Genomic DNA, 25,530 nt, shown 5'->3' on the forward strand with positions numbered 1-25,530 from the left:
ACGTCAGAACGCCTTTGCTTCTCACCAATTCTTCTATGTAAATCCCACTCTGCTTTCCCACAATCCCAGGCACAATCCAAGACTTTGAAAAAAATATGTAATTCATAGCACAGGCTTCCATAGGAATGAAATGCTGCATCAAAAGACACTCCTAATAAACAATTGACTTCTGCTTTGTAATGAAAAATGTTTTTTTTAACCTTTCAACCACAGAATGCTTCCCCGAGACCTAAGAAGTGTAATGTAATCACTTACCTTGTGAATCTTTGCCACTATCAATGGTACAACAAATTCTTTGCATGCAGAAGGCCCCAAGTTCTATTCCTGATATCTCAATTTAAAACACTGAATGTAGCAGAGCTGGCAAAAACCTCTGTCTGATACCTTGGAGACCCTGCCAGCTGGAGTAGCCAGTTCAAGGCTACTTGAACTGCTCTGATGGACACATGCCAAAAACGTAACAAGATGGTTGAAGTTTTGAATCTTCCCTGGGAAATGATTTTTATGGATACATGACAGTTTTCATTCTTGCAATCACCTATCTTTTCCTTTCCATTATGACTTAGGAGGCAAAGGTGTTCCACTTCACTGCAAAGGCTTTCAATCCAATTGTTCAGGGACACCAACCTTCCAGACCCTATTAGGTCTGCAATCATATAAGTGCACTTAACTGGAAGTGGGTCTCTTCAGATCCAGTAGCATTCACATTGAGTAAACAAGCAAACGATCAGGCCACACCAATTCATCATGCAGCATTTTCTCATATGCTTCCCCTACTTATTTGAACATAAAAACTACTAGGGGTTGTTGGTTCATTACCGAGGGCCTTCTGACGGTTCCCTCGTTGCGAGAAGCCAAGTTGCAGGGAACCAGGCAGAGGGCCTTCTCGGTGGTGGCGCCTGCCCTGTGGAACGCCCTCCCATCAGATGTCAAAGAGAAAAACAGCTACCAGATTTTTAGAAGACATCTGAAGGCAGCCCTGTTTAGGGAGGCTTTTAATGTTTAATTATTTTATTTCATTTTTCCGTTGTAAGCCGCCCAGAGTGGCTGGGGAAACCCAGCCAGATGGGCGGGGTATAAATAATAAATTATTATTATTATATATTATTATTCTGTTGACCAAGCAAGAAGTCCTAGTATAATACATTTCAAGGTTTTAAACAGTTGTGTTTTATTCCATTTTAGGTTTGCACAGTTTGAAACAACATAAATAACAATATACCCCATACAGTTCAAAAACATAGAATATCTGATTAGAAATACCTATAGTTTAAGGCACTGAGAGAGGGAAGAAAGAGAAAGCATTGAAGATGCTGGTTCCTCCAATTCAAGCACTTGTCCATCTAGAATGTGCTCACCATTTGCACGCTTAAAAATACCGAAGCTACATTCACAGGCGTGCGCATACTGCTTCAGTAATTCCTGACAGAAAAAAATCCTGTCCCATTTTTGCCAATGGTAAGAAACTGCTTTGCTTTGGAACATAATGAAGTGCTGTGCTAACCATGTTTAAACATATATTAAAACAATTATACAATATGGCTTTAAGACCCTGTATTTGGTTAAAATACAGCAAGTAACATTAGGTTAGGCAACCCCAATTGGCCTTCAACAAAACAAGTTTTGTTATAAATGTTAAGATTATCATGATAGATACTATAAAAATCTTTACTAGGAGGACTGCAATTAATTTTCAACCACAAAATTTTGGTGGGTGAAGGTATGGAAGATTCACAAAGGGAGTCCTTGTTTGTCTTTTTAATGTTCCTTATTTACCCCATACTCACAACTGCTTCTTTCCAGGATCTGTAACTTCAGGTTCTTTAAGAACAAAAAAAATAAAATAAAAATCAGTGGTTTCTCATCCTGAGGTAATCCCAGCCATTCAGAGATCTTGTAGTTGATCGTATCAGGGCACATTATGGTATTATGAAGCAAAACCAGAGTGAGTGCAACGTTTCTCGTTTCCAATCTGAATTGGCCAGCATTTTTGTCCCATTTGTAATTCTCTCAACAAGTAATTGCTGAAAACATTTGTGTGTGTTTCATGGACGGTGGTGAAGTTTTTCATAACTACTCATCCCACCTGCCTTGCTTTTGGTTTGGTCTTAATCTGAATTTAAAAAGCTGCTTTCAGCATGTCACAATTACTTTTATAGTTGTTGTTGTTTAGTCGTTTAGTCGTGTCCGACTCTTCGTGACCCCATGGACCATAGCACGCCAGGCACATTTATAGTATCCCTTCAATAAAAGGAAGGGGTAGATGACATTCAGCTATGGATGTAAACTAGAGTTCAGTCTTGTACATACAAACTACATAATGCCATTTAAGGAAGGTTAAGTATCACAGAGGTAAGTTTCCAAGATTCATTGAGATACATTTGTTAATGGAAGTGTAATTAGATTTTTGGAGTCGAAGTAGTGACACCTTGTGGCCAGTTTTCTCTAGTCTGATAGACTAATTCTAACCTCCCTTCTGTTTACATACCAACAGAAAAAGACCCACAAAATCCTTTGGAACTCAGGACTCCTCTGCACTTCCCAGGCAGCGCTTTAAACCTCCATGTCCAGAGCAAATGGCAATCTGTGGAAACTACAAATTGCAGTTTGTTACGCTTCAGCTTTAAAGAGCGGGGGTTTTTTGCGGGGAAAGCTCTAAGGCAGAGAGAGAGAGAATGAGAGCGAGCTCGGACACAGAGCTGTAACACCCGGACCTATGCCTGAAGAGAACAGGGGGAAAGGTTAAGTGTGGATAAACCCTCAAAGGAATTCATCAGGCCCCTAAATATGCTACTAACAATCAGGGTGGTGAGATAGAACCAAGGAGGACAGGGGGCTGATCATTGAAATTTCATTTTAAAAATATTTTTTAAAAAAAAAAACTTCGTATTTGACATTTTATGGATGTTTACAAAATTCAAAAACTAAATGCTATTTAACAGTAAAAGACCTGCAGTGTGTAGATTTACTGAGTTTATGTATGAATGTGTGAGCGTGTGATATATATTTTAATTCATTCTGGACGGGGATATTTAAGGAAGGACGCAGTATTAGTGTGTGCCTGTGTGTGGAGGAGTCCCATAGGGCTCAATATATATCTGTTTTCCCTCTCCCACCATTGGTACATACACAAAGGAATGCTGAAGCACTGCAAGGGAAGAGGGGTCTGTGCGCCCTCCCCACACCCCTGCCCAGCCTTCCCTAGTTACGTGATGCATGTCACTAGTACACCAGAGGGAGAAAACAGGAGGGTGTGCCAAAAGCAGGACCGGATCATGCCCTAAGTCTTCAATACAATGTGGGCAACAAATCATTATAAATACAACAACAAAATTCAGGCAGTGCTCTGATATTAAACCTACAGCAATATTTATATATTATTATATATATATATAAAGATTATAAGTCATCCCTGACATGTTTACGTCCATCTTGAAAATCTTTCTGTTCTGGTGCCAACCATGTGAAGTACACTTTCACCGGATCAACATTCCAGTGCTTGTGAAATGATATTGGAACTTGATGGGAAAGATAGTCCTTTGGGTAATCCATTGGCCGAGCCTAAAAAAGGTGGAAAGAGAGACAATGAGTTTCATGTGACATGAAAGCTTTTACTAGAATCACACATAAAGATGCCTTTATGCAGGGAGGTCAAGCCCAGTGAAGACAATTGGACCATATGCATGGTAGGGGTTGCATATACAGAGTATGTTTGAACATTGGGCTTTATGCATGTAAGACCGGGTGCCAGTGTGGATCCAACACGCCAAGTGGAATTGGTCTGGCATGTTTCCAACAGACAGGATCTGACTGTCCACATACAGCTAATAAAACAGCCACATTGTTTCTTCCTGTATGTACGGTATGTTAAACAAATCTGCATATACCTAGCTTAATACATACAGAGATTTTTAGAACCATAACCACTTCATTCACATATAATCCATTAACTATAAAACCATTTTGTTGATAGGTTATAATCTGAAGGAAAGAGAAACAGATGCAAGTTGTTTTATTGTTACATATTGCATATTTTGCACTGAGAGAGAGATCTGGTTTAGAGTTGAGAGTATAGCATAATGAAAATGAAGGGTGCAATTGAGATAAAAGCCTATTCTAGTCAAGATAAGCAAGGGAAGATGTCAACTAGATAAAATAAATACACCAAACCCAAGCAAAAACTGTTGAAGTAATGATCCAAAAATATTCCTCTGAAAAATATATATCCACACCTCTCGTATCTTGTGTAGGGGGAGATTAGACACATTTTTAGTAGACTCCTCCATAGATTTTTGGGTTGAATCATGTGACCATAATGTTAGCTATAGGAAAAACCTGTGGGGCAGTTCTAACTACATAATGTGGCAAGAATCATTGTTATTAAACATCATGGTTCCCCAGATTTCTCAGCAGCCAGGAGAGCCTGGCAACACGGGGTTGGAGCTCCCATGCAATACATTTATTAAATGCCACTGTGTATTTTCACTGGAGTCAGCTGGTGGGAACATATTTTGGAAGTACTGAAAGAACTTCACAAGCTTCCAGTTTGTGAGTGCAAGTCTTCACCTTTAAAGCCCTATATGGCTTAGGACTCAGTAAGGAACCCCTACTCCCTTACCAAACTACCCAAGTACCAAGGTCACCACTGGAGGTCCACCTCCCAGGACTTCCACCATCCAAGGTAAGACTAAGAGCCTTCACAGTGAGTTCTACCCTGTTTGTGGAATTCCCTCTCAGGGGAAATTTGTATGCAGTGGCGTAGGAAGCCGCTCGGGCACCCAGAGCAGCAAACATGATGCACACCTGGGGGGCGGGGCGTTGCTACGTAGCGCGCATGCGCAGCGTCACTACGTACTACGTATGCGTTTCTACATAGTGCTGCTGCGCATGTGCGCTATGTAGCGGGGTGCCAGCGACGCCACTTGTGCTGCCCCCCAAAAGCCGGAGCTAGGAGCGGGCCGCCCCCTCCGCTCCCCCCTTGCTACGCCCCTGTTTGTATGATACCAACATTGTTGTCACCTCAGTGCCAGGTGATTTTTTAAAAAAATTCTCTCAGGGTTCATATTATATAACATTTTATTTTAACCAGTTGTTATTTATGCATTTCATCTTGTTTCTGTAAGCCACCCTGAAAGCTCTGCTGAAGGAGGGTATATACTTTTTTGGATGTAATTAATTAATTAGCATTTATTGTATTCCACATTATTCAAGTTTGCATTGAAATCACTGAAGAATAATTTAGCCTTCCATCCTTGCTTGAACTTCCTGAAGTGAAATCAAATTCCACTTTTCTTCCAGTACCAGAATCTGATTACCAACACAATCATGGTGCTGAATGATCAATAAGTGACATTATTACAATACAAATCAAGCACCTGGGGCTCTTGCTAATCTGCAAAGTCTATTGAGGATCAGGCCAACAGAATGAGACAATTAAAAACAATTTGTTCATGAAAGCCTTTTCAGCATCCCAACAGGATCTACTTTTCACTGTCTCATAATGCAACAGTGCACATTAGTGAAGTACCGGTATTCATGCCAAAGCAAACAAATTTACACATACTGGTTGCCATTGAATATTTAAATTTGCCTCTGTAAATCTAGTGAAGGAAATAAAAGCGATTTTAGATGACAAAATAATTAATTATACCTCAGCAACACTTCAGCATTGTAATCAGGCAGTTATTTTAAAAGGGCAGCTTATTCTAAAGAGATGTCTCCCCTTCAACTCTTGTTTTCATGTTGTTGTGGAATTGAAATTTAAATATGTAATTGAACCCCAGGAAAGAAAAGCAACCCGGATTGCATAAAAATGAATGGGCTATTATTTCACAAGGCCCTGACATGGATTGCTGCTGTTGTTCCAATAGAGAAGATACCTAGAGAAAGTCTGTATTCTGCTTAATTGCTTCTGCTATGTTGTTGAGATTGAAATCAGAATATAACTAGATTCCTGGACAAAATCTTATAGTAAGTATTAGCATCAATGGCAAATACAGACTTGAATTTTAGCTAGCGATTAACACTAATTTGGTTTTATGCCTAATTCCATGCTGTTTGTTTAAATCTCTAATGTTTATGGTTTGGACAGGGGACTATGAGGGGACAGACCATAGTCCAGGGGTTAGGTGCCTATTTTACATGCAAAAGGTCCTAGGCTCAATCTGTGGCCCATCTCTCTCTCTCTCTCTCTCTCTCTCTCTCTCTCTCTCTCTCTCTTTATGAACCAGGTAAGAGGAAGTGATGTGAAAGATCTCTGTTTGGGGCCCTAGGAATCTGTTGCCTGTCAGAGTAGATAACACTGCACTGGTGAAACATGTGACTTTGTTTTAAATTTGATGCCATAATAAATATGTTAGACTTAAAGGTATCACAATGCTAGTGGAAATTTTAAAAAGACTAGTTGTGGACAGTCCCTCACATAGTTAATATCACTAGTGACAGAGCTGGTTTGCACAAAATGCTAAGCCAAAGTATAATTTAGAGTGAACAGACAAGTATGTAAGCTCCCAGCGAGGAGATCACAACTGCTTTGTTTCTCTGCTGGTCTGGCTGCTGCTGCACTGCTGAAAACAAAGTCATGAGCTGTAAAACTTGCCTGGAGCAAGACAAACCACTCGGATGACACGCTAAGCCAAATCAGTGTTTTTAAGATGTCACAATACATGTTGTTGTTTTGCTGCAAGAGATACCCCTTTCATCTCCCCCTCTGGAAATGAAAGCTAAACTGCAATTCAGTTGAGAAGAACTGGGTGACTTCTGGGCTCAAGGGAGACAGAATTCCTGTGGCTGGAATAAATCACCTAGTATGTCAGGTTCTGCCTACGTCATTACTGTCAGTAACCAGTCAGTGGGGATAATGGCAACAAATGCCCCAGAATAAAGGACCAATCATGACTTGAGTTTCCGATCTTAAACTGTTGATCCCATGTCTGAGTCAAAGAGAAGATTCCATTAGATAAACTATATGCTGACCTCATCTGAGATCTGAGGAGATATATTAATTCCCTGTAATCCACATCTTCCAGAAGGACATACAAATCTCAAATGAAATTGTCCTTGGTCTTTCTAACAGAGTCTGTTAAATAGAGGCTAAAACCATCCTTCAGAAGGAAGATGGTTGTTTAATGTGAACAAGGAAGTAGAAGGCTTATGCACATGCTCTATTGGAACAAGAAAGTCTGCATCAGCCTATGAAATTAATCCAACAACACTGAAACATACTTTGTTATTTAAATCACATTTCAACTTTACCTGGTCACACTTGTTACAGTTTTCATATTACATTTACAATCAGGTTCTAGATATATGTACTCAAACAAGTATTTACATATTGTATTAATATACAGATAGAAACATGCATTGCCTTTTGGGAAATAAATAGGTTTGGCAAATCAATAAAGCATGTTTTTTGTGAGAAAACTAAATCAGTGGTACCTCTGGACACATACTTGATCCGTTCTGGGGTGCCGTTCTCACCCCGAAAAGTACGTATCCGGAGTGGTGCTTCCACGTATGTGCGAAGCGCGCAGAACTCTTCTGCGCATGCTTGCGCGGCAGAACCCGGAAGTAAACACTCCGGTTCCGTCGCGTTCTTAAGCTGAAAATACGCAACCCGCAGCAAACGTAACCAGAGGTATGACTGTACGTAGCTATACGTAGCAGAAACTAAGCAAAACAAACCTTGCCTAAAAAGCTAAACCATAGTGAAAAATTCATCTGTCTTGCTATTTTTTTTTAACCATAAGAGCTAAATATAAAAGCTGTGGAGTGAAACAAGAGAATAGCTGTGAGAGAACCCTATGGTATAAGAGCTGTTGACAGTGGAACAGATTCCTTCACAAGTTGGCAGACTCTCCTTCCGTTGGACTAGATGACCCTCAGGATCCCTTCCAACTCTACAATTCTTTGATAGGTTTTTAATTATAGTTTATAAAGTGAGTAAGGCAAGACACTATTTTATATATATATTCTGCCAGAACCAAGTAAGATGTGGTGATATACCTATTTATAGAAATGTGGTACACTTTTAAGCACTGCAATATTAATAGCCTGTTCAGCTAACATTTCCTTCCTCCCCTGTTATTCTGAAAAGTTTTACATCTGTTCTCTAGCAAAAAACAAAAGCAAGCAAGCAGGTTTTGTTTGTTTGTTTTTGAGTTTCTACTCCTTATAACACAATACATATATCTACTCAAAAGTTCCATTTTTTCAGTGGGTATGTGTGCATAAGAGTGAAGGCTTTATAATTTATTTATACCACTTCCAGAGGTATTTTCAGTTTGCAATTTTCCATGTATCCCGGGTTCACTGACAAGAGAAGACACTATGTAGGTGCAGCAAGATTTCACTAATATTATTTCCCATTTCAGAATCTAATAAATGTTTTTCCCCCACTGAAATTGTGTTTCTGTTACAAAAGCAGTTTAAGGGTGAATTATGGGAATGGGAATGGGAATGGGGCTTCCCCTTCCACCCTCCATCAGCTCCAGAGGAGATGGGTGGGGGGGTGGGTTGCAGGAATCCAGAGAGCAAGGGGAAGTTCTGCCACATCAACTGGTGTGATGTTGGATCTTGCCCCAAAATTACAAACTTCTCTTGCAGTACTTGAGGTTCATGTTTTTAGAACCCACCTTATTTTGATTACCGTAAACCGTTTTTAATATTATGCTTTAATGCTGCTATCTGCCCTGGGACCTATGAGTAATAAAAATTAATAAATTATACTCACCTGATGGAAGAGAGGGCTATGTGTTATTGGAATTCCTAAACCACTGAAACACATTCCAATCACCATATCATCAGGGGCATCATTGCTGTAACACCGGCATTTACTAGCAAATAATCTTTCGATTGCTGCTCTACTGAAAACCATCCTTAAATGACAAAATTAACAAGAAAAGTTTTAACTGTTATATCACTGCAAAAAGGTGCAAATGATTACGGCAATTACAAAATGATAGCACCAAATATGAATAGTCTACTAGCACAAAAGGTGTTTGGTAAAATTAACACTTGGGTCGTGATACTCATAGGAATGAAGGAAGATTGGTTGTGAACACTCCTTTATATGGTGAATATCACTAGTGATCTAGAGCTGGTTCACATGAAATGGTAAGTTAAACCATGGTTTTTACTGTAGTTAGCAGGTGAGTGTGTGTGATCCCACAGAGATCTCAACTGCTTTGTTCCTCCTCTGGTCATGTTGCTGCTAAGCAATGGTTTGGCTTAGGACATCATCCAAACCTGGGCTAATGGTTTTTTTTCTCCAGACAACTTGAGTTTACAGTTCATGGCTTAGTACACAGCAGTACAGCAGCAGGAGAAGCAGGGGAGGATAGCAACCACTGCAATCTGCTCTTTGCGGAACTTCACATTAACCCTAAACTATGGTTTGGCTTAGCATTACAGTACATGTGAACTAGCTCTTGGTATCAGTTGTAACTATATATCACAGTCAGTGGCTCCTTTGATATTAGAAACATATTCCTATTTCACCTCTGTGTTTAAAAGTAATGTCAATACCAAACAGAATGCTTGGTCATATGTCTATTTCAGTTCAGAAAAGCTAGGCTCATCACAACCTGAGAAAGTTAAGAAGGGTATCCAGTTGCTTGTGAAAATATTTACCCAAGCCACTAACCGTGTGCTTTAAGATTATTAGAATCTTAAAGTCACTCCTTTTGACGCTGTAAGTTATTTCATAAGATGATAAGAACAGCATTTCTCTCTCAACTGATTTTTCTTAGCAGGGTAACAGCCAAGACAACTGTGTATCAAAAAGAGACTCAACGCACTGCGAATGCGTAGAAAGTTGTTAATGTACATGCCTCCTGAGCATAGCAGAGACTCTAATGCTGCTATGCTGCAGTCATTTGGCTGGGTATTCCACTGCTGATGCCTCCTCGTGTTGGAAACAAAGCACCCTGAAACACCTTGCCTGAGATGAGAGAGGGCTGCAGCTGCAAAGAACTTTCTTTCCCAGCAGAAGAATGCAGCATTGCACCAGCAGTCTTGAGTGAACAGGTGAGGCAGCCACCTCAATACATGATTTTACCTGCCTCTCCTGTGCATGGAACTTATTCACAGCTCCCATGTGAAATGATCATTTTATTTTGCCCTAATGCGCATCACTTTACAGTTGTACACAATGAATTGTATTTACCATTTTACTACCCATTCGTCCAATTGCGAGGGATCCTTTGGGAGCTGATCACAACCCCTTTTTTCTTTTTATCACCTTGAACAATATGGTCTCATAAACAAGCTTGGGTACCTCATGGCCCACCCTTAATCATTTATAAAACATTTAAAAGCAAAGGTAGTGAAATGCCTGCCAAAACCTTTTCTCTTCTGCTAGGCCCACACAGGCAATTAAGAGTACATCACCCACAATGGTCTATCAGTGTTTGTTTTTCATTTCTTTTTGCTTCTAACTTTCATTAACTTTCTATGATTTTATAGCTTGGCTTTATGTTTTTATATTGTTGTGACTGTGATATATTTTTTATGATATAGTGGTACAGAAATGTTTTTGTAAAATAAATAAAAAAGTCCCAATTCTGATTTAGTTAAACAACTTACCCTCCTCCACCAGTGATATAACTATAGCCTCCTGACCCCAATCCATAGCCATAGCGTTCTCCAATGATCACTGGCTCAGTTGGGTCATAGCAGCTGAGAAATTTCTGGAGCCTAGAAATGCTAAAAGATGAAGCAGCATATTCAAATACACTTAATTCCTTTAAGCAATTCCAAAGCTCTTAAGCTGTCAGCCTAAACAAAACGTGCAGATTAATTGTTGACATTGAAGACTAAAATGAACGTCTTCTGATTATTTTAAGAAGTTGTTTCACCACCCTGCCTCCTAATAATAATATAAAAATCCTCTTGGGTTTGCTTTGAAGTCAGATCTATATATTTAATGAAATATTACTTTAAAAGGAATATTTAAGTTTGTCTGACACACAGTGTCTTTACTTCATAATAAATATCCATAGTTTCCCTCAGACCATTCCCTAAGGATGGCAAGCAGGAATGATTTCAGAGTTCAAAAGACAAATAGATATTCATAAAAAATAAATCTTTCATGTCAGGGTATATAATTTTAATGCATTTATATTTCAGAGCAACCTCAAACAAAATTAAGCAGGTTCAGAGAACTATTGTATTTCATGTTACAGGTAGGTAGCCGTGTTGGGCTTGGTCTGAGTCGAAACAAAATTTAAAAATTCCATCAGTAGCACCTTAAAGACCAACTAAGTTTTTGTTTTGGTATGAGCTTTCGTGTGCATGCACACTTCTTCAGATACACTGAAACAGAAGTAACCAGACCCTTATGTATATTCAGAGGGTGTGTGGGGGTGTGTGTGTGTGATGGGAATGGGTGATGGGCTGATAGTCTTTCCAGTCTGTTTCTGAATTTTTTCTGTAATAAAACAGCTGCTTTGAGATCTTGTATAGAATGTCCTGGGAGATTGAAGTGTTCTCCTACTGGTTTCTCTGTCTTGTGATTCCTGATGTCAGATTTATGTCCATTTATCCTTTGCCAACAGTGCCCTTCAGCTCTCTATATTGGACAAACAGGCCAAACCCTACGCCAAAGGATAAATGGACAGACTGGAAAGAGAAGTTGCTGAATTGCAACTCATTACCAAGCTTAAAACCATGGAGACACCTGGTATGAACAGAGACATAGGATTCTTATCTCATTATACATGATCAAGCTTTCTTTAGCACCTCAGCCCTTGCTTTTTCCCGCAAGACCAATTGCAGTCATTAACAGTCGTTAACAGTCATCAACAGGTTTACCACTCCTATCAGCCCATCACCCATTCCCATCACCCCACCCCCACCCTCTGAGTATGCATAAGGGTCTGGTTACTTCTGTTTCAGTGTATCTGAAGAAGTGTGCATGCACACGAAAGCTCATACCAAAATAAAAACTTAGTTGGTCTTTAAGGTGCTACTGAAGGAATTTTTTAATATTGTATTTCATGTTATGAAAGAGGTATTTCTGGTCTCAAAATGTAGAACCATCCAAATCCTATGAACTGTTGTGCTGGAAAATTACGGAGCTTCTAGATGGTGCTTCCACAGCAACTGGAATGGTGATGCTAGTGCCAGACTCAGTTACCACTCCCCCATACAGCTGTTGAGCCAGCTCTGACACCTTCTTAAAAATACTGTGTTAGTGAAAGGTACATTGTACCAGAACATCATCAAAGCTTGTATTATGTTGGGGCCTCAAGCTAGGCTGAGAAATAGTCCATCATCTTGAAATCTATTGTCTATGAACATGTGTTTTAAGGTAAATTATTCAAACATGCAAATTACTTTGGTATCACTAAAGGCACTGGGAACATGTGCTACAGTATAAGCTCTTTTATCCAACTGCATGGGGGAACATAAAAATGTTACAACAAAAGCAAATTTCAGAAAAGGTGGGGTGCTGCCAATGTCTTTATAAATGACTTGGATGAATTGAGGGGGTGTTAATCAAATCTGCAGATGACGCCAAACCGATAAGGGTAACTAATGCTGCAGAAGACAGACTTGGGATTCAACATGACCTTAACAGATTGGAGAACTGGGTCCAAACTAACAAAATGAATTTCAATAGGGAGAAATGTAAGACAGGAACAGCCAATTTTACAAATATAAGATGGGGGAGAGGGACACCTGGTTTGTCAGTAGTCCATGTGAAAAGGATCCAGGGGTCTTATAGTAGACCACAAGCTTAACAGCAACAGAAAAAGCTAATGGCATTCTAGGCTGTATCAACAGAAGTATAGTGCCCAGACCAAGCGAAGTAATAGTACTGCTCTTTTCTGCCTTGGTTAGACTACACCTGGAGTACTGTGTCCAGTTCTGGACTCCATAATTTAAGAAGGATATTGACAATCAGGAACGTGTGTAGAGGAGGGTGACCGAGATGGCAAAAGTCTGAAAACCAAGCACAACAGTTTAGGGAGCTGGGTATGTACACCCTGGAAAAGATGAGACTAAGAGGAGTTACGATAGCCACCTTCAAATATCGAAAGGGTTGTCACAGGGCAGATGGAGCAAGCTTTTCTTTAGCTCTGAAGGGCAAGACCTGAACCAATGGATTCGAGCTACAAGAAAGGAGATTCAGATTAAATACCAGAAGAACTTTCTGATAATAATAGCTGTTCAACAGTTGAACAGGCTCCTTTGGAAGGTGGTGGGCTCTTCTTCATTTGAGGTTTTTAAGCAGAGGTTGAATGGTCATATGTCATGGATTCTTTATATGAGACTCCTGCAATGCAGGGGTTGGACTAGATGACCGTCAGAGGCCCTTCCAACTCTAGAGTTGGAATTCTCTGACTCTATGATTTCTTTCTTTTAAGCTGGTTTTCCCCTCAAGAAATGGTTTATGAATGGCTTAGATTTTGCTCCACAGGTAGCCTCATTACATGCTGTAAGAATTCCCATGACTGTAATATATGATTAAATACAAATTAAAAATAGTTATGCTTCCACTTATAGAGGACCTCTTCTTATTTGATATATTTTATAGCTTTTGGTATTTCCATATTTTATCAAACATACATCAGTAGGATATTTTCCTTACAGTTCTTGGGAAAATGTTTATTATGCAAATGATTCATAGTGAAACAATATTTCCCCCTCAAAACCACAGTACTGTACTTTTCTCTTTTACAAGAGATGTGTATGTATGTGCCAAAATAAATATCAAGACTTTTGAGTTACACAGAACAGTTTTCTGAGAGAATACAGTGGAAATATAGCTAGTTTCAAGGATATTTAGAGGACAGCTAGTTACATTTTATTACATTTGCATTCAAGGGTGGTCTATAAAAATATTTAGCATTCAAGCAGCAAATATTAATCAACAGGGTATATTTATTTGGAACCAATTTGTCAACCACTGTCTAGCTTAGATACATAAAAAGAAAAAGGAAAGTTGAAGAAAAGCTACAGCATGCCATTAGGAGGATCAACAGGGAGCCTGGAGATTACTTAAAAGTAACTGGAACAGAGGCTCAAATTAGATGTACAACACAAACTGAAAAATTGCAAAAAGAAAAAAGAGAGAGGCCAAAAGCATCTACTGGGTGCTTCCCAATCCAGATTTAAATCATTTAAATTGGAACCAGTGAGGGCGGTGAATGCCCTATGTGAGTGTCTGGAGATGGATGGCAGCTAACGGATATATGTTGAATCCTGACAAGACAAAAATATTGTTTCTGGGGAACATGGGGTGGGCAGATGTGGAGGATTCCCTAGTCCTGAATGGGGTAACAGTGCTCCTAAAGGACCAGGTACACAGGCTGGGGGTCATTTTGGACTCACAGCTGTCCATGGAGGCACAGGTTAATTCTGTGTCCAGGAGTGCTGGATACCAGTTCCATCTGGTATGCAGGCTGAAATCCTACCTGCCTGTGCACTGTCTCATCAAAGTCATGCACACTCTGGTTATCTCCTGCTTGGATTACAGCAGTGCGCTCTACACAGGGCTACCTTTGAAGGTGATTCAGAAACTACAATCAATCCACAATGTAGCAGCTAGACTGGTGACTGGGAGCAGCCGCCGGGACCATATAACACCAGTCCTAAAGGATCTATAATGGCTCCCAGTATGTTTCCGAGCACAATTCAAAGTGTTGGTGCTCACATTTATAGCCCTAAAAAGCCTCTGCCCCATATACCTGAGGGAGCATCTCCACCCCCCTCGTTCAGCCCGGAAAGGGCCTTCCAGCGGTTCCCTCACTGAGATAAGTGAAGTTACAGCGAACCAGGCAGAAGGCTTTCTTGGTAGTGGCACCCTGTGGAATGCCCTCCCATCTGATGTCAAGGTGATAAATAACTATACAACTTTTAGAAGACTCCTGAAGGGAATTTTTAATGTTTGATGTTTTATTATGCTTTTATATTTGTTAGATTTATTATGATTGATATATTTGTAACAACAACAACAAAATATCCGTTCTGGGGAGATACAAGGGTCAAGATTGAATGAGAGGCCCAACATCTCAGCCAGCATGGGTCTGACCTCTTTTTTCTTCGACTGCCATTTATTTATATGTAAGTATCTGTTGTGTGACTGATTTCCTACTGACTTTGCTGCCACTGTGGGTAGAAAACTATGCATCCCAAGAATGGACGGAATTATGTTTTAAAATGATGCCTCTGATAGTTCATCTGACTTTGGCATCAAGACATCAATGAATTGTTGTTTCTGAGACCCACACAGACTAATGCTAGAAAAGAATTCCAAGAAGCTCAACACTCCTATTTCCAGCCCTCCAAATTCGAAACCTGACAGTGACAACTGCCCCGATTGCGGCTGTTGCTGGCTAAAGTGTAGCACACACTCTACTTACTATGCCTCTTCCAAGGATAAGAAGTACTCTTTTGTAATAGCCTCTAAGTGCAAAGAGATAGAGCTATTCAAAGAAAATAAAACAAATCAAAGAGGCAAGATGATGTGATCTTTTCTCAGTAAGAATGAGCGTGAATTTTAAGAGGTTTGTACAGAGAAGACATAGGATAACATGTTGACATTTCTATAACACGTTGTGGTAGATTATATAAAAATAGCTTGTATTGGAAGTGGATTAAATTAGCAGGCATCAGATAGTCTTACAGAAACCAGCCTATTAGGCATACCTTTTCGTGCTACAATTTGTCGTTTCTAGGCCAGTGCTTCTTTTGCAAAAGATAAAATTATTGCTTGCAACACTGAATCTTCAGTTCAACAAATATGAAAAAAAATGGTTCAGTTTTAAACATATGTCAGAGTTTCTATTTCTCACTATTGGTTATTTCTGCATACCCATTTGTGGGTTTTTTTTTTTTTGCTCTCATGCAACCAGTAAATGGTATACTTTTCCTTAAATTAACTAGAAAATTCAACTGTCAATCGTACATTGTATGCTTTAAGTTTCTCATCTTTTACTGGGACTCAATTTTTAATATTATAATCCTGACCTTTGAGGATAGTACTATATTATTTATTTCAATATCTCAGTGTAACAGAATTTGATCACACAGGATAAAAAAAGCCTCAAAAATATGCAAGGAGAAAAAACAGTTGCAAAAGACAGTTGCAAGTTGGATTCAAAGTTGCAAGAGTGGAAAGGGTCCTCTCTGAAGCCCGCTGAACCAGAGCCCAACTTGTTCAGGAACATCCCCATATCTTCCAGAAAGGCCTAGGAGGCATAGCAGAGGGAGCAGAAGATGTAGTTTTCTCCTTGTACAACTTGCCATTCACTATGTTATGCAAAAGTTACCTTTTTGCAAAGTAGTTTTGAACAGGTCAGCTGTCTTATCTTCAGAGACACAAAAATGTTTTTTTTGGCTGTGGACACCAAAAGAATTCGGAAAACTGTTCAACTTGAACAAGGGTTTTACTCAAAATACACCAGGAATTTAAAAATATGGTACTTTCCTAGATTGCTGCTGTTGTCTCCCAGTCATAACTTCTAGTTCATTTAGAGTAACAAATCCCAGTGATGGGGAAATGTTGCCAATTTACCATCCTTCAATACACAAATCCAATTTTCTGCCACAATGAGCATTTCATGTATCCAATAGTATTTTTAATCTACCATTTGAGAGATGTTTTTAATTTACTGTTACGTTGCTTGGATTTCCTGTACGACAGGAAAATATTGCATTGACTCATAAATGTTCATGCTTTCTGTTGGAAAAACTGCACACTTGGAAACTGCACAATGCCTGTTAGCTCTGCAATAGTGACTTTTGAACAAGTTGACTCATAAAGCAACATACGGTTTAGCTTCATCTAATTCTGAAATGCATACCTTATCAAAGTGTCATCATCCACAATGACTAACCAAGGTGTTGCAGCAGGGCTGTGCTTTAGAAACCTTTCCAAAATGGCAAAAGTCTTCCCACAATGACCTAGACATGAAACACAAAAAAGTAAAGGAATTCAATAATTAGACATATAGTGTGATGATTATAAAAAAAAACATTCTTAACACTCTTCAAAATAATCTTTGTCATGTGTTCAGATTAGGGCTGGGTTGCACCTCCTTCATCCCCATCATTCAGATATATAAATATATGGATTTCCTGCAATAAAGAGTATGCAGGGCCGGCCCTACGGCAAGGCTGGGTGGTGCAGGGCACCACGGCGCCGGCCCGCCAGGAGGGCGCCGCGAGCTGTGCCCACCCGCTGGCCGGCCCGCCCGCCGCACAGCTGCGCCCACGGCAACCGCACTGTGCCTGCCTGCCCACCGCGCTGGGAAACAGGGCGGGAGGGCACCGGAGGGATCCGGCGCACCACGGCGCCAGGGGCGCTTAAGACGGCCCTGAGAGTATGACATAAATTGGAGGCACCCCAGCTTGTCAAACTCTTACATTTGAGTTGTGCCTTGCCTGCTGCACCTTACCATGCCCCTTCAGCAGTGGGCATGGAGGGCTTGAGGCATGCAGGGAGGGGGCACAGGAGGAGTATGCCATGGAGTAGGTATGTGCTTAAGGGTCAAAGCTTACCATTCTTGCTAATTTTTGATATCCAGCAATTTCAAACGGGCATCTAAAACTAGGCTCAAATTACGGTGTTTCTTAGGTCTCCCTTTCTTTCCTCAATCCTTTCCAAATTTGTTTTTTCCTTGGTCCTTGGCTTCTTCCTCCCCCAGCCTCTTTACACCTATCAGCTGATTTCTATCCTACTTTCTTTCAAGCACCTGCCTCCTTCCACCTTTCTCCTTAGTCTTGTTCAGTCAGAAGGCAGAATTTGTAATCATGCAAATAGATATGGGAAGGAGGAAACTGGTGTCCTGAAAGCTGATTTCACAAAGGCAGGCAGATGAACAGAATAGGGGGCTGCTATTTTCACACATGATGAATTTCACACATTCACATTCATGATGAATGTATGCAGCAGCAGCAGCAGCAGCAGCAGCAGCAGCAGCAGCAGCAGCAGCAGCAGCAAAAGTAGGAGGAATTTCTTCCTCTGCACTCCCAAACTGGTAGAGCACTTGCTGGTGCTGCCTCCAGCTGAATCGCACTGTAATCAGTCCCACAAAAAGAGTCTTGTCTTTGTGCCTCCTTATCTCACTGGCAGACTCACAGGCCACCTCATGGGAAATAAATTAGGCAGCTCATCTTCTTGTGCAGATTCTGTTATGAAAACACTGTATTACTCATGCAAAATAATATCACATTGTGTTAAAACGTACCTCTATCAGTATTTGGCACTCCTAAATCAACAGTGGGTATTGAACTTTCTGCATAATCACTGTAGTATTCAATAAGAGTGGCCTCTTTTTCCCAGGTCTGCTTTACAATAGGTACTGAAAAATAAACAAGCATACTGGCACGCTTGTTGTATGCAAAAGTTAAACCCGTGCAACATTAAAGTTTGATTACTGGTAAGCGTTTAGAAAGGTTATTAAACAATGCTTCATTAAAATAAGCCACAAAATTAGTTGAACACTTAACCTTCTTAAGTTATGTTCTTATATTGCTGTACACTGCACTGCATAAGAGGGCAGTATATAAACTGGTATAAATAAAATAAAATTCTGAAAATATTACAAAACCTTCCACTTTCCCCCATCACATTGCGTAGGGTTGTTTGAATTAATATGGGCAATGATTAAAGAAACTGAGCTATGGTTTAGCATGATGTCTGAATTGACTACACATGGTTTGCAATTAGCCAGAAAAGCAAACTCAGAAAGTAATTCTGAAAACTCTGGTTTATGCCACAATTTTTTTGTATTAATACGCAAACCATGGTTGCAACTGTTGCCTTCTCTCAGCAAACTTGGAGCTACTACACTCGAAGACTTGAGTTTAAAAACAAACAGAAAACAGAAGCAGACAAGCACCTTTAAATTTACCTGTATATTTGGAAGCTCAAACTTTGCCTGAGTTCTAAATACATTGATTAGTGGAAACCACTGTTTGGTGCAATGCCTCAAATGAGCCAAAGACTAGGTACCAAAGCGTAATGGTGGTTTTTCTACAGCAGATTCAGTATTACACATGAGCATGAAGCAGAACCTTAAGTAAACAGATTTGTTGATGTCTCTTAAATACTAACCACTAACATGTTTAACAAACTAGGAGTTATAAATGTATAAAGTTTAGGGATGTTTTAAGATTGCACTGGTATTTTAACGAAGCAGTAGCATTGTAATTTTTTAAAGTTGTTTTAGTAATTTATTACAGCTAGATTAAACTGCACTACCGGTATTAGTTTCAATTATATTTACAGATTTTGGCTAGATTTTACGCTTTTGTTGACTATGTATTTTGCATACCACTTGGTAGCATAGGAAATTTGATAGCAAGCAATTTGCTTGCATGAGGGCCAGGCAACAAAAGCTATTTAGCAAGGACAATTTTTAGACTTTTCTTCTAGAATATCATCCACCTTGAGTACACATTTTATACAAGTACTTTCAGGACTGCTATTCATTTATTTCTGCTTTCATATAATTTCATCTAGGAATGGCTCTTTACATTCAAATTAGAATGTTGTCTGGATGTTGTAAAATTTAATTCACCACTGCAAGGTTCTGGAACCTGCAACTTGGGAATGTTTGTTCATTTATTTATATTTATATCCCACCCTTTCCTCCCAAGAGAGTACATCAGGGGTCAGCAAACTTTTTCAGCAGGGGGCCGGTCCACTGTCCCTCAGACCTTGTGGGGGGCCGGACTATATTTTGGAAAAAAAATATGAATGAATTCCTATGTCCCACAAATAACCCAGAGATGCATTTTAAATAAAAGGACACATTCTACTCATGTAAAAACATGCTGACTCCCGGACCATCCGTGGGCCAGATTTAGAAGGCAATTGGGCCGATTCCAGCCCCCGGGCCTTAGTTTGGGGACCCCTGGAGTACATTGTTTTAACCCACCCCCAAATTTATCTTCACATTTGCTCTCTGAGATAGGTCAGGCTGAGAAATCGTTGACCCAAAGTCATTCTATGACTTTCATGACTGGATCGCCACTTGAAATTGGGCCTTCCCAGTCCTACTCCAGTGATTGTAACCACACTGGTTCCATTTGCCTTGTACACACATTATAATTTATCATTATGTGCTATTATATCATTTAGCTGCCAGGTTATCTGTCTTAAAAAAACCCCCAAAACCTCCAAACTCAGCGTTTAATTAACAATGGCTTCTATGACTTTTAATGGCTTGCCTTTATTATCATGGACTGCTGTTTTATTCTGGGTTTAGTGGCCTTGTTTGCATGCCATGGTAAAATATAAAGCATGGCTTGCTGTGCATGAGTTAATTGCTCCAGTTTTGCTTTGCTCCATGTCTCTTGGCTTGTGGTGGGAGGAAGCAAATTATCCCTGGCTGCATCTAAACAAGGGATTATGATTGGTTTCACTTCTAACAAACTACCATAGGCCCAGCTCCTAGGGAATGAAGCCCTTTGAGGGGGCCCCAATGTGTTTCTTTGAGGGGGCCAGACCCCTTCAATGTTCAGAAGGCATTTGGCTTTACCCCCTGGCTCCTTAGGATGTCACATGGCATCAGGATGTCACATTGGGCCCCCTCAGTCAAGCTATGATCTGTAAGTCAAGAACAACCCTTGGCTACAGATTGTGATTTGTTAGGAGTGAAGCAAATCACCATTCCTGGTTGGACAAAACAGAGTAAGCTACGGATTGTAGTTGGTTTCTCCCCAGCACAAACAGGGAGGAGCAAAACATCCTAGCTTGGCACATTTACGGCAAATCATTCACTGTTGTTTACTATGATAAGTGAACTAGGCCATTGTGGCATTCTTTATCTGTATGGTTTGGGGCACCATGCTCTAAGCACGGCTGCCAAAAATGCATGAAAACACAAGCGACTATGATATTGCATGTGACACGCCCCAAAACGCAAGGGACTGTGATATTGCATGAGGTTGCAACCCCACACGTTTTCCTCAAAACACACATTTTGAGGCTCCTTCATCTCACATGGGTCATGTGACTCATCCAGAAGCAGGGCCATGTCCCGGATTCTAAGGTAAACATGTTGGCGTGCATGCAATTCATCGCTCAGAAAAGAGTACCAGCTACCACAGTGAAAAACATTCGGGCCACGGATCCATGGCCAAACTACCAAGGGCTGCATTCAGCTAAACCAGTAAGTGCACAGAACAACTTCTGTGAGCTAACAGAACTTCAAAATTTGACTTCTGAAGATCTATTGCTATCTCTATAGTCCCTTTTTTGGTTTTGGATATTCGTTTGTTGAAATTTAAATGTTGGAAATAACTTGTGGAGAGATTATATGAAGAAGAGGGATGTAAGTAAGAATATCACTAAAAGCAGAGAAAAACACTAAAGGCTGATTTCCCTTAAAATGGGACACAGCTGGATTAGTTTGCCTTACGCCCTACCAAACTGTTTGACATCCAAAGGATGCATGAAATACATGACAAATGTGATGAAGGAAAAATTTATGCCACTGCCATCATAAGAAATGCCATCTCGTCCAAAGCTGTTCTTCAATCCCAACAATTGCTAAAGTTAAATCTTTAATGTTTATACAGCTCGGTTCTATAACACACTTCTGTATATGAATACAATATTGAAGAAAAGGCCTAGGAATACACCCTACACAAATCTGGACTTTCTAAGGTAGTTGGATGGAGACTTTACACGTCCTTCTGAAAACTCCTGCTGCCAAGCTGGTACCAAATGAATTGCTCTGTTTTCCTTTGGAGCCCGGGGGTGGGGTAGGGGATTGGTTGTCTGGGCAACCCAGGACCTCCATACGCACTTCAGTGCAGCTAACACAGCAACAATACAGGAGGCAACAGTTACGAGTTAACAGTCTCTGCAGCCACAGCAGGCTCTGTGATCCCCCAGCAGTTTGACTTCAACACTACAGGCACAGTCCATTGTCTCTCGAGGCAGAGGCCAACAACATTAACTTAAATCAGTAATGGTGAAAGAAAAAATAATTCAACTAGCAATACAATGTCACTAGTAAATATTCACCCCCCTGAAATTGTTAGGGAAATCTTATTACCCCCCCTTTTTTGAAGGATGGCAATAAAGTACAAATGTATATTAGGGGGGGGGGGGAATACGGTAAATTTACCAAGGTTTTTTAGGTATGCTGACCCCCTATGGTTTTCTTTCAGTGTCACATGTCCAATGCATCTCAAAAATGAAACATCTCTATTTTGTAGATGTAAACCATCATCACTTTCACATACAGATTGATGCAGAATGTCTGAAATGTACTTCCCCCCTGCTTTTCAGGCAACTCTATCCCCTACAGGTGGCTAAGAAGATATAAAAATTGCTAATGGATGAAAAGATAATGCCTTCCCACCATCTTATTGAATGTTGAATAGCTGAAGGTTGTGGCTCTCGATATTCACAAATAAGGAATATTGAATTTCAAAGAAACACCGAGACCATCCACCAGACAACACATTTAAAGGCTTTTTAGTCCACGCATTCGCTCCATGTCACGCTTCGCCCAGTTTTAACCAATATATCTTCCAGCTTTTGTCACAAATTCTCTACTCCCCACTGCAATAAATATACTTTATGGAATATCCCACTGACTAATGGGTGAAGGAGAAAAGAATATATAGAGTATGTATTAATCAAGGTTCTCATTTTCTAACTAGGAGAGACTAGGGGCAGGTGGCCTGGCTTTATGACATCCAATATCTTTCAATATCTATGCGACCAAATATCACATTCAAGATCATTGAATTGAATTGAATACAATGTTTAGAACCGAGCCCTAAACACTAACCCAAATATGAACCCTTTCAGTTTGGAAGGCAATGAATAAATATAGCAAGACAAATTTTATCCCAGGATTTACTGTCAAATCATACCCAAGAGGCACAGAGTACTTTTTGTGGGCCAGGGAAAAAGAAACTGACTTCTTAGGAAAGGCTGTAGCTTAGAATAAGCTTCCCTGGTGTGTATTCAGATACAGACATATATATGCCTTTGAAATACTCTGGGGATATAGTCACCAACTTGGTTTTGTAAATGTTCTTTGGTTTTTTATACTAGTGTTCCTGGAAGACATAAAATGTAAAACTTCTGTCCAGTTTCAGTAGCTGCTTTTAAAATTACCATACATTTAGTATTTTTAAGTTTGAAGAAGGCATTGCAATTTTCATACCAACAGCCTCAAAATAATCCTAGGAAATAAAAAAGCTTTCCCCATTATATTCATTTAGTTCCTGGTAGCAATCTGAAGGTAGATTCAAAGACCAAATGTCTTCAGAAACATGCTAAATTCTTAAAAAGTGAACATTTCCTCATTGTTGCTCAGATAAAACATTCTAAATAGGTCATGAAAAGCAATGGGAACACATTTTAGAAGCCAGACCAATAATTCTAGCACATGTGATTTATAACATAGCTTTGAAAACTTCACTGACTAATTACTTTCAGTGGAAATGATATTCTTACTTACTTCACTCTACTTCACATAATCTCTCCACAAGTTATTTCCAACATTAAAATTTCAACAAACGAATATTCAAAACCAAAAAGGGGCTATATTGCATTCAAGATTTTATTTAGCTTAAATTAGCTGCAGAAATTATATAAAGATATCCTTAAATATGGAACTTACTTCTGTCTCCATGGAATTTCCTGCATGTTTTTACAGCAACAAAGATATCTGTTTTCTTCACAGGATCTCCCTAAAAATAAAATGTCAGCTACATTTTTCAACATTCAGGTTTATATTGAATGAACAAGCTGTTGTAAAGATACCCTCAAGATATAGCTCTAAAATCTACATTAAAAAGCAGTTTAAGGCAACATAACAAGAAATACTTTCAAAATTCAAAAATATCAATGTTGCCTAGCAGCATTATCCACTAAAATTCTAATTGAAATTCTGGCTGAAGTCAGTTGCAACACATAAGGAAAGCAAATGAACAAAAGGAAATATTTAACTTCAGGGGTGCGAATGTTGAAGGCATAATACAGCCCAAAAGTATGCATGGTGGTATTGAAAAGTCCCACTATTTCAACAGGAGGGATATAAGCATGTGATTAACTTTCCCATGGAAATCGGTGTGATTTTGATGTACTTTTCTTTGGCTGGATCATCCCATCATTCATACCACAGGTGAAGTCAAAAGATCTACTTTAAAGCAAGCCCAAGGGATTTCAAGAAACCCAGTGGGGGCTTAGCCCTTTTCCTTTGATCAGCCAACATCCGTACTAACTGGATGTCCCCTGTTTCAGCAGGTGTTTGGCACATGGCAAGAGGGCTTTTAAATGGTCATAGGAAACTAGCAGCACAGTTCTAGTGGCACTACTATGGGGTCTAGGTCCTTACTAAGGATGTGGCCTAACATCACTTTGACCTCAGCGACACACACACACACAAAATTAACCCCAAAACAAGGAGTTTGTGTGGCATCTAACAGATAGAAAGTGCCAGAAGACATTTCGTTGGTTTTGCTGTGACAGACTAATATGGCTACCGCTCTGGAAATTGTCATAATCATTTCCTCTATTTCTTATCTTGAGAGGTGAGTGCTGGGTCTTACATGGCCAATGGCACTATGCATGCACAAGGGGACAGTATCGGTAAGCCCAGGGAAACCCTATTGTTTGCAGAAGTTCAAAAATATCTAGAGGCAAGAAACATAAATGAAGGGGAGGCACTTCCAAAGCAGCTCATTGAGGACAGTGTGTTCAGTGGCTAGAGAATGGTGGGGGAAATAAAAAATAAGACAAGGGGGGGGGAGGAATGAAAAATGCAGCGTTGTGGAGGAATGCATGACTGACTGACAAATGCTGCAGAATGCTATTCTGCAAAAGTTTTGTTAGTGGTCCACTTGTTAGCCCACTTTAACACAGTCTTCTGAACATAGGACATCACACACTTACAGTCTTTAATAAAACAGCCTCACAGTAGGTAAAGAATGAACAGGAAATAATAATTGGCTTTTGCTTTATTTAAATCAAGACAATAAAAAAATGGAACTGGTCTTCATTTTCTCTTTAGAGCTTAATAAAATGGATGGACTTTCATTATGAGTTAAAAACACACACATACCAAACTATTTTCCAAAGGACCATAGGCTTGCTTAGAGAACAATGAAATTGAGGGCACAGAGGTTGAAAGGCTTGAGGGAAATAAATCAATAAATAGTGAAGGGGAAAGAAATGTAATCCAGCCAGTGAATAAATAATAAATACTTAGCCCTTTCCACTGTTCAAAGAGAGCTTCTCATACACTGCATTCTTGCAATCCTTACAACAGTGAACAGTCCAATATTAAATAACAGCAAAACAGAAAATCATGGGCCAAAATAGTTGATCCTATACAGAAGTCAGCTTTCTTTTCCCTTTCTCCTCCTGTTTCCTGCTTCCAGCCATCTTCTCCAGCTCTTCTCAACAGTCCAAAGTACCCACCCTTTTAGTTTCTTATATCTTATATCTTTCACCTGTTTTGAAAAATCTCACTCTGCCTGTGACTCCACATACAGTATGCACACACTTTTTCATTTCCCCTCTCCACTCACACTAGATGTACCAGG

The 25,530-nt window shown here is 39.8% G+C and overlaps 1 protein-coding gene across 3 annotated transcripts in view; it reads right to left on the minus strand.

The window, feature by feature from the left end:
* Window positions 1-1,146: 1,146 nt before the first annotated feature.
* B3GLCT (beta 3-glucosyltransferase) overlaps window positions 1,147-25,530 on the minus strand; it is a 70,461-nt gene continuing 46,077 nt past the window's right edge. For all 3 annotated transcript variants that reach the window (XM_088668235.1, XM_035114907.3, XM_035114902.3), the window contains 6 exons: window positions 23,604-23,673; window positions 18,198-18,311; window positions 16,812-16,911; window positions 10,585-10,704; window positions 8,732-8,876; window positions 1,147-3,561 (listed from right to left, as the gene is read on the minus strand). In XM_088668235.1, coding sequence (XP_088524361.1) covers window positions 3,400-3,561; window positions 8,732-8,876; window positions 10,585-10,704; window positions 16,812-16,911; window positions 18,198-18,311; window positions 23,604-23,673 — 711 coding nt within the window. In that variant the 3' untranslated portion in view covers window positions 1,147-3,399. The remainder of the gene's footprint in view (window positions 3,562-8,731; window positions 8,877-10,584; window positions 10,705-16,811; window positions 16,912-18,197; window positions 18,312-23,603; window positions 23,674-25,530) is intronic.

The sequence above is a fragment of the Zootoca vivipara genome, chromosome 4, assembly GCF_965207765.1.
Source record: "Zootoca vivipara chromosome 4, rZooViv2.hap1.1, whole genome shotgun sequence".
Classification (NCBI taxonomy): Eukaryota; Metazoa; Chordata; class Lepidosauria; order Squamata; family Lacertidae; genus Zootoca; species Zootoca vivipara.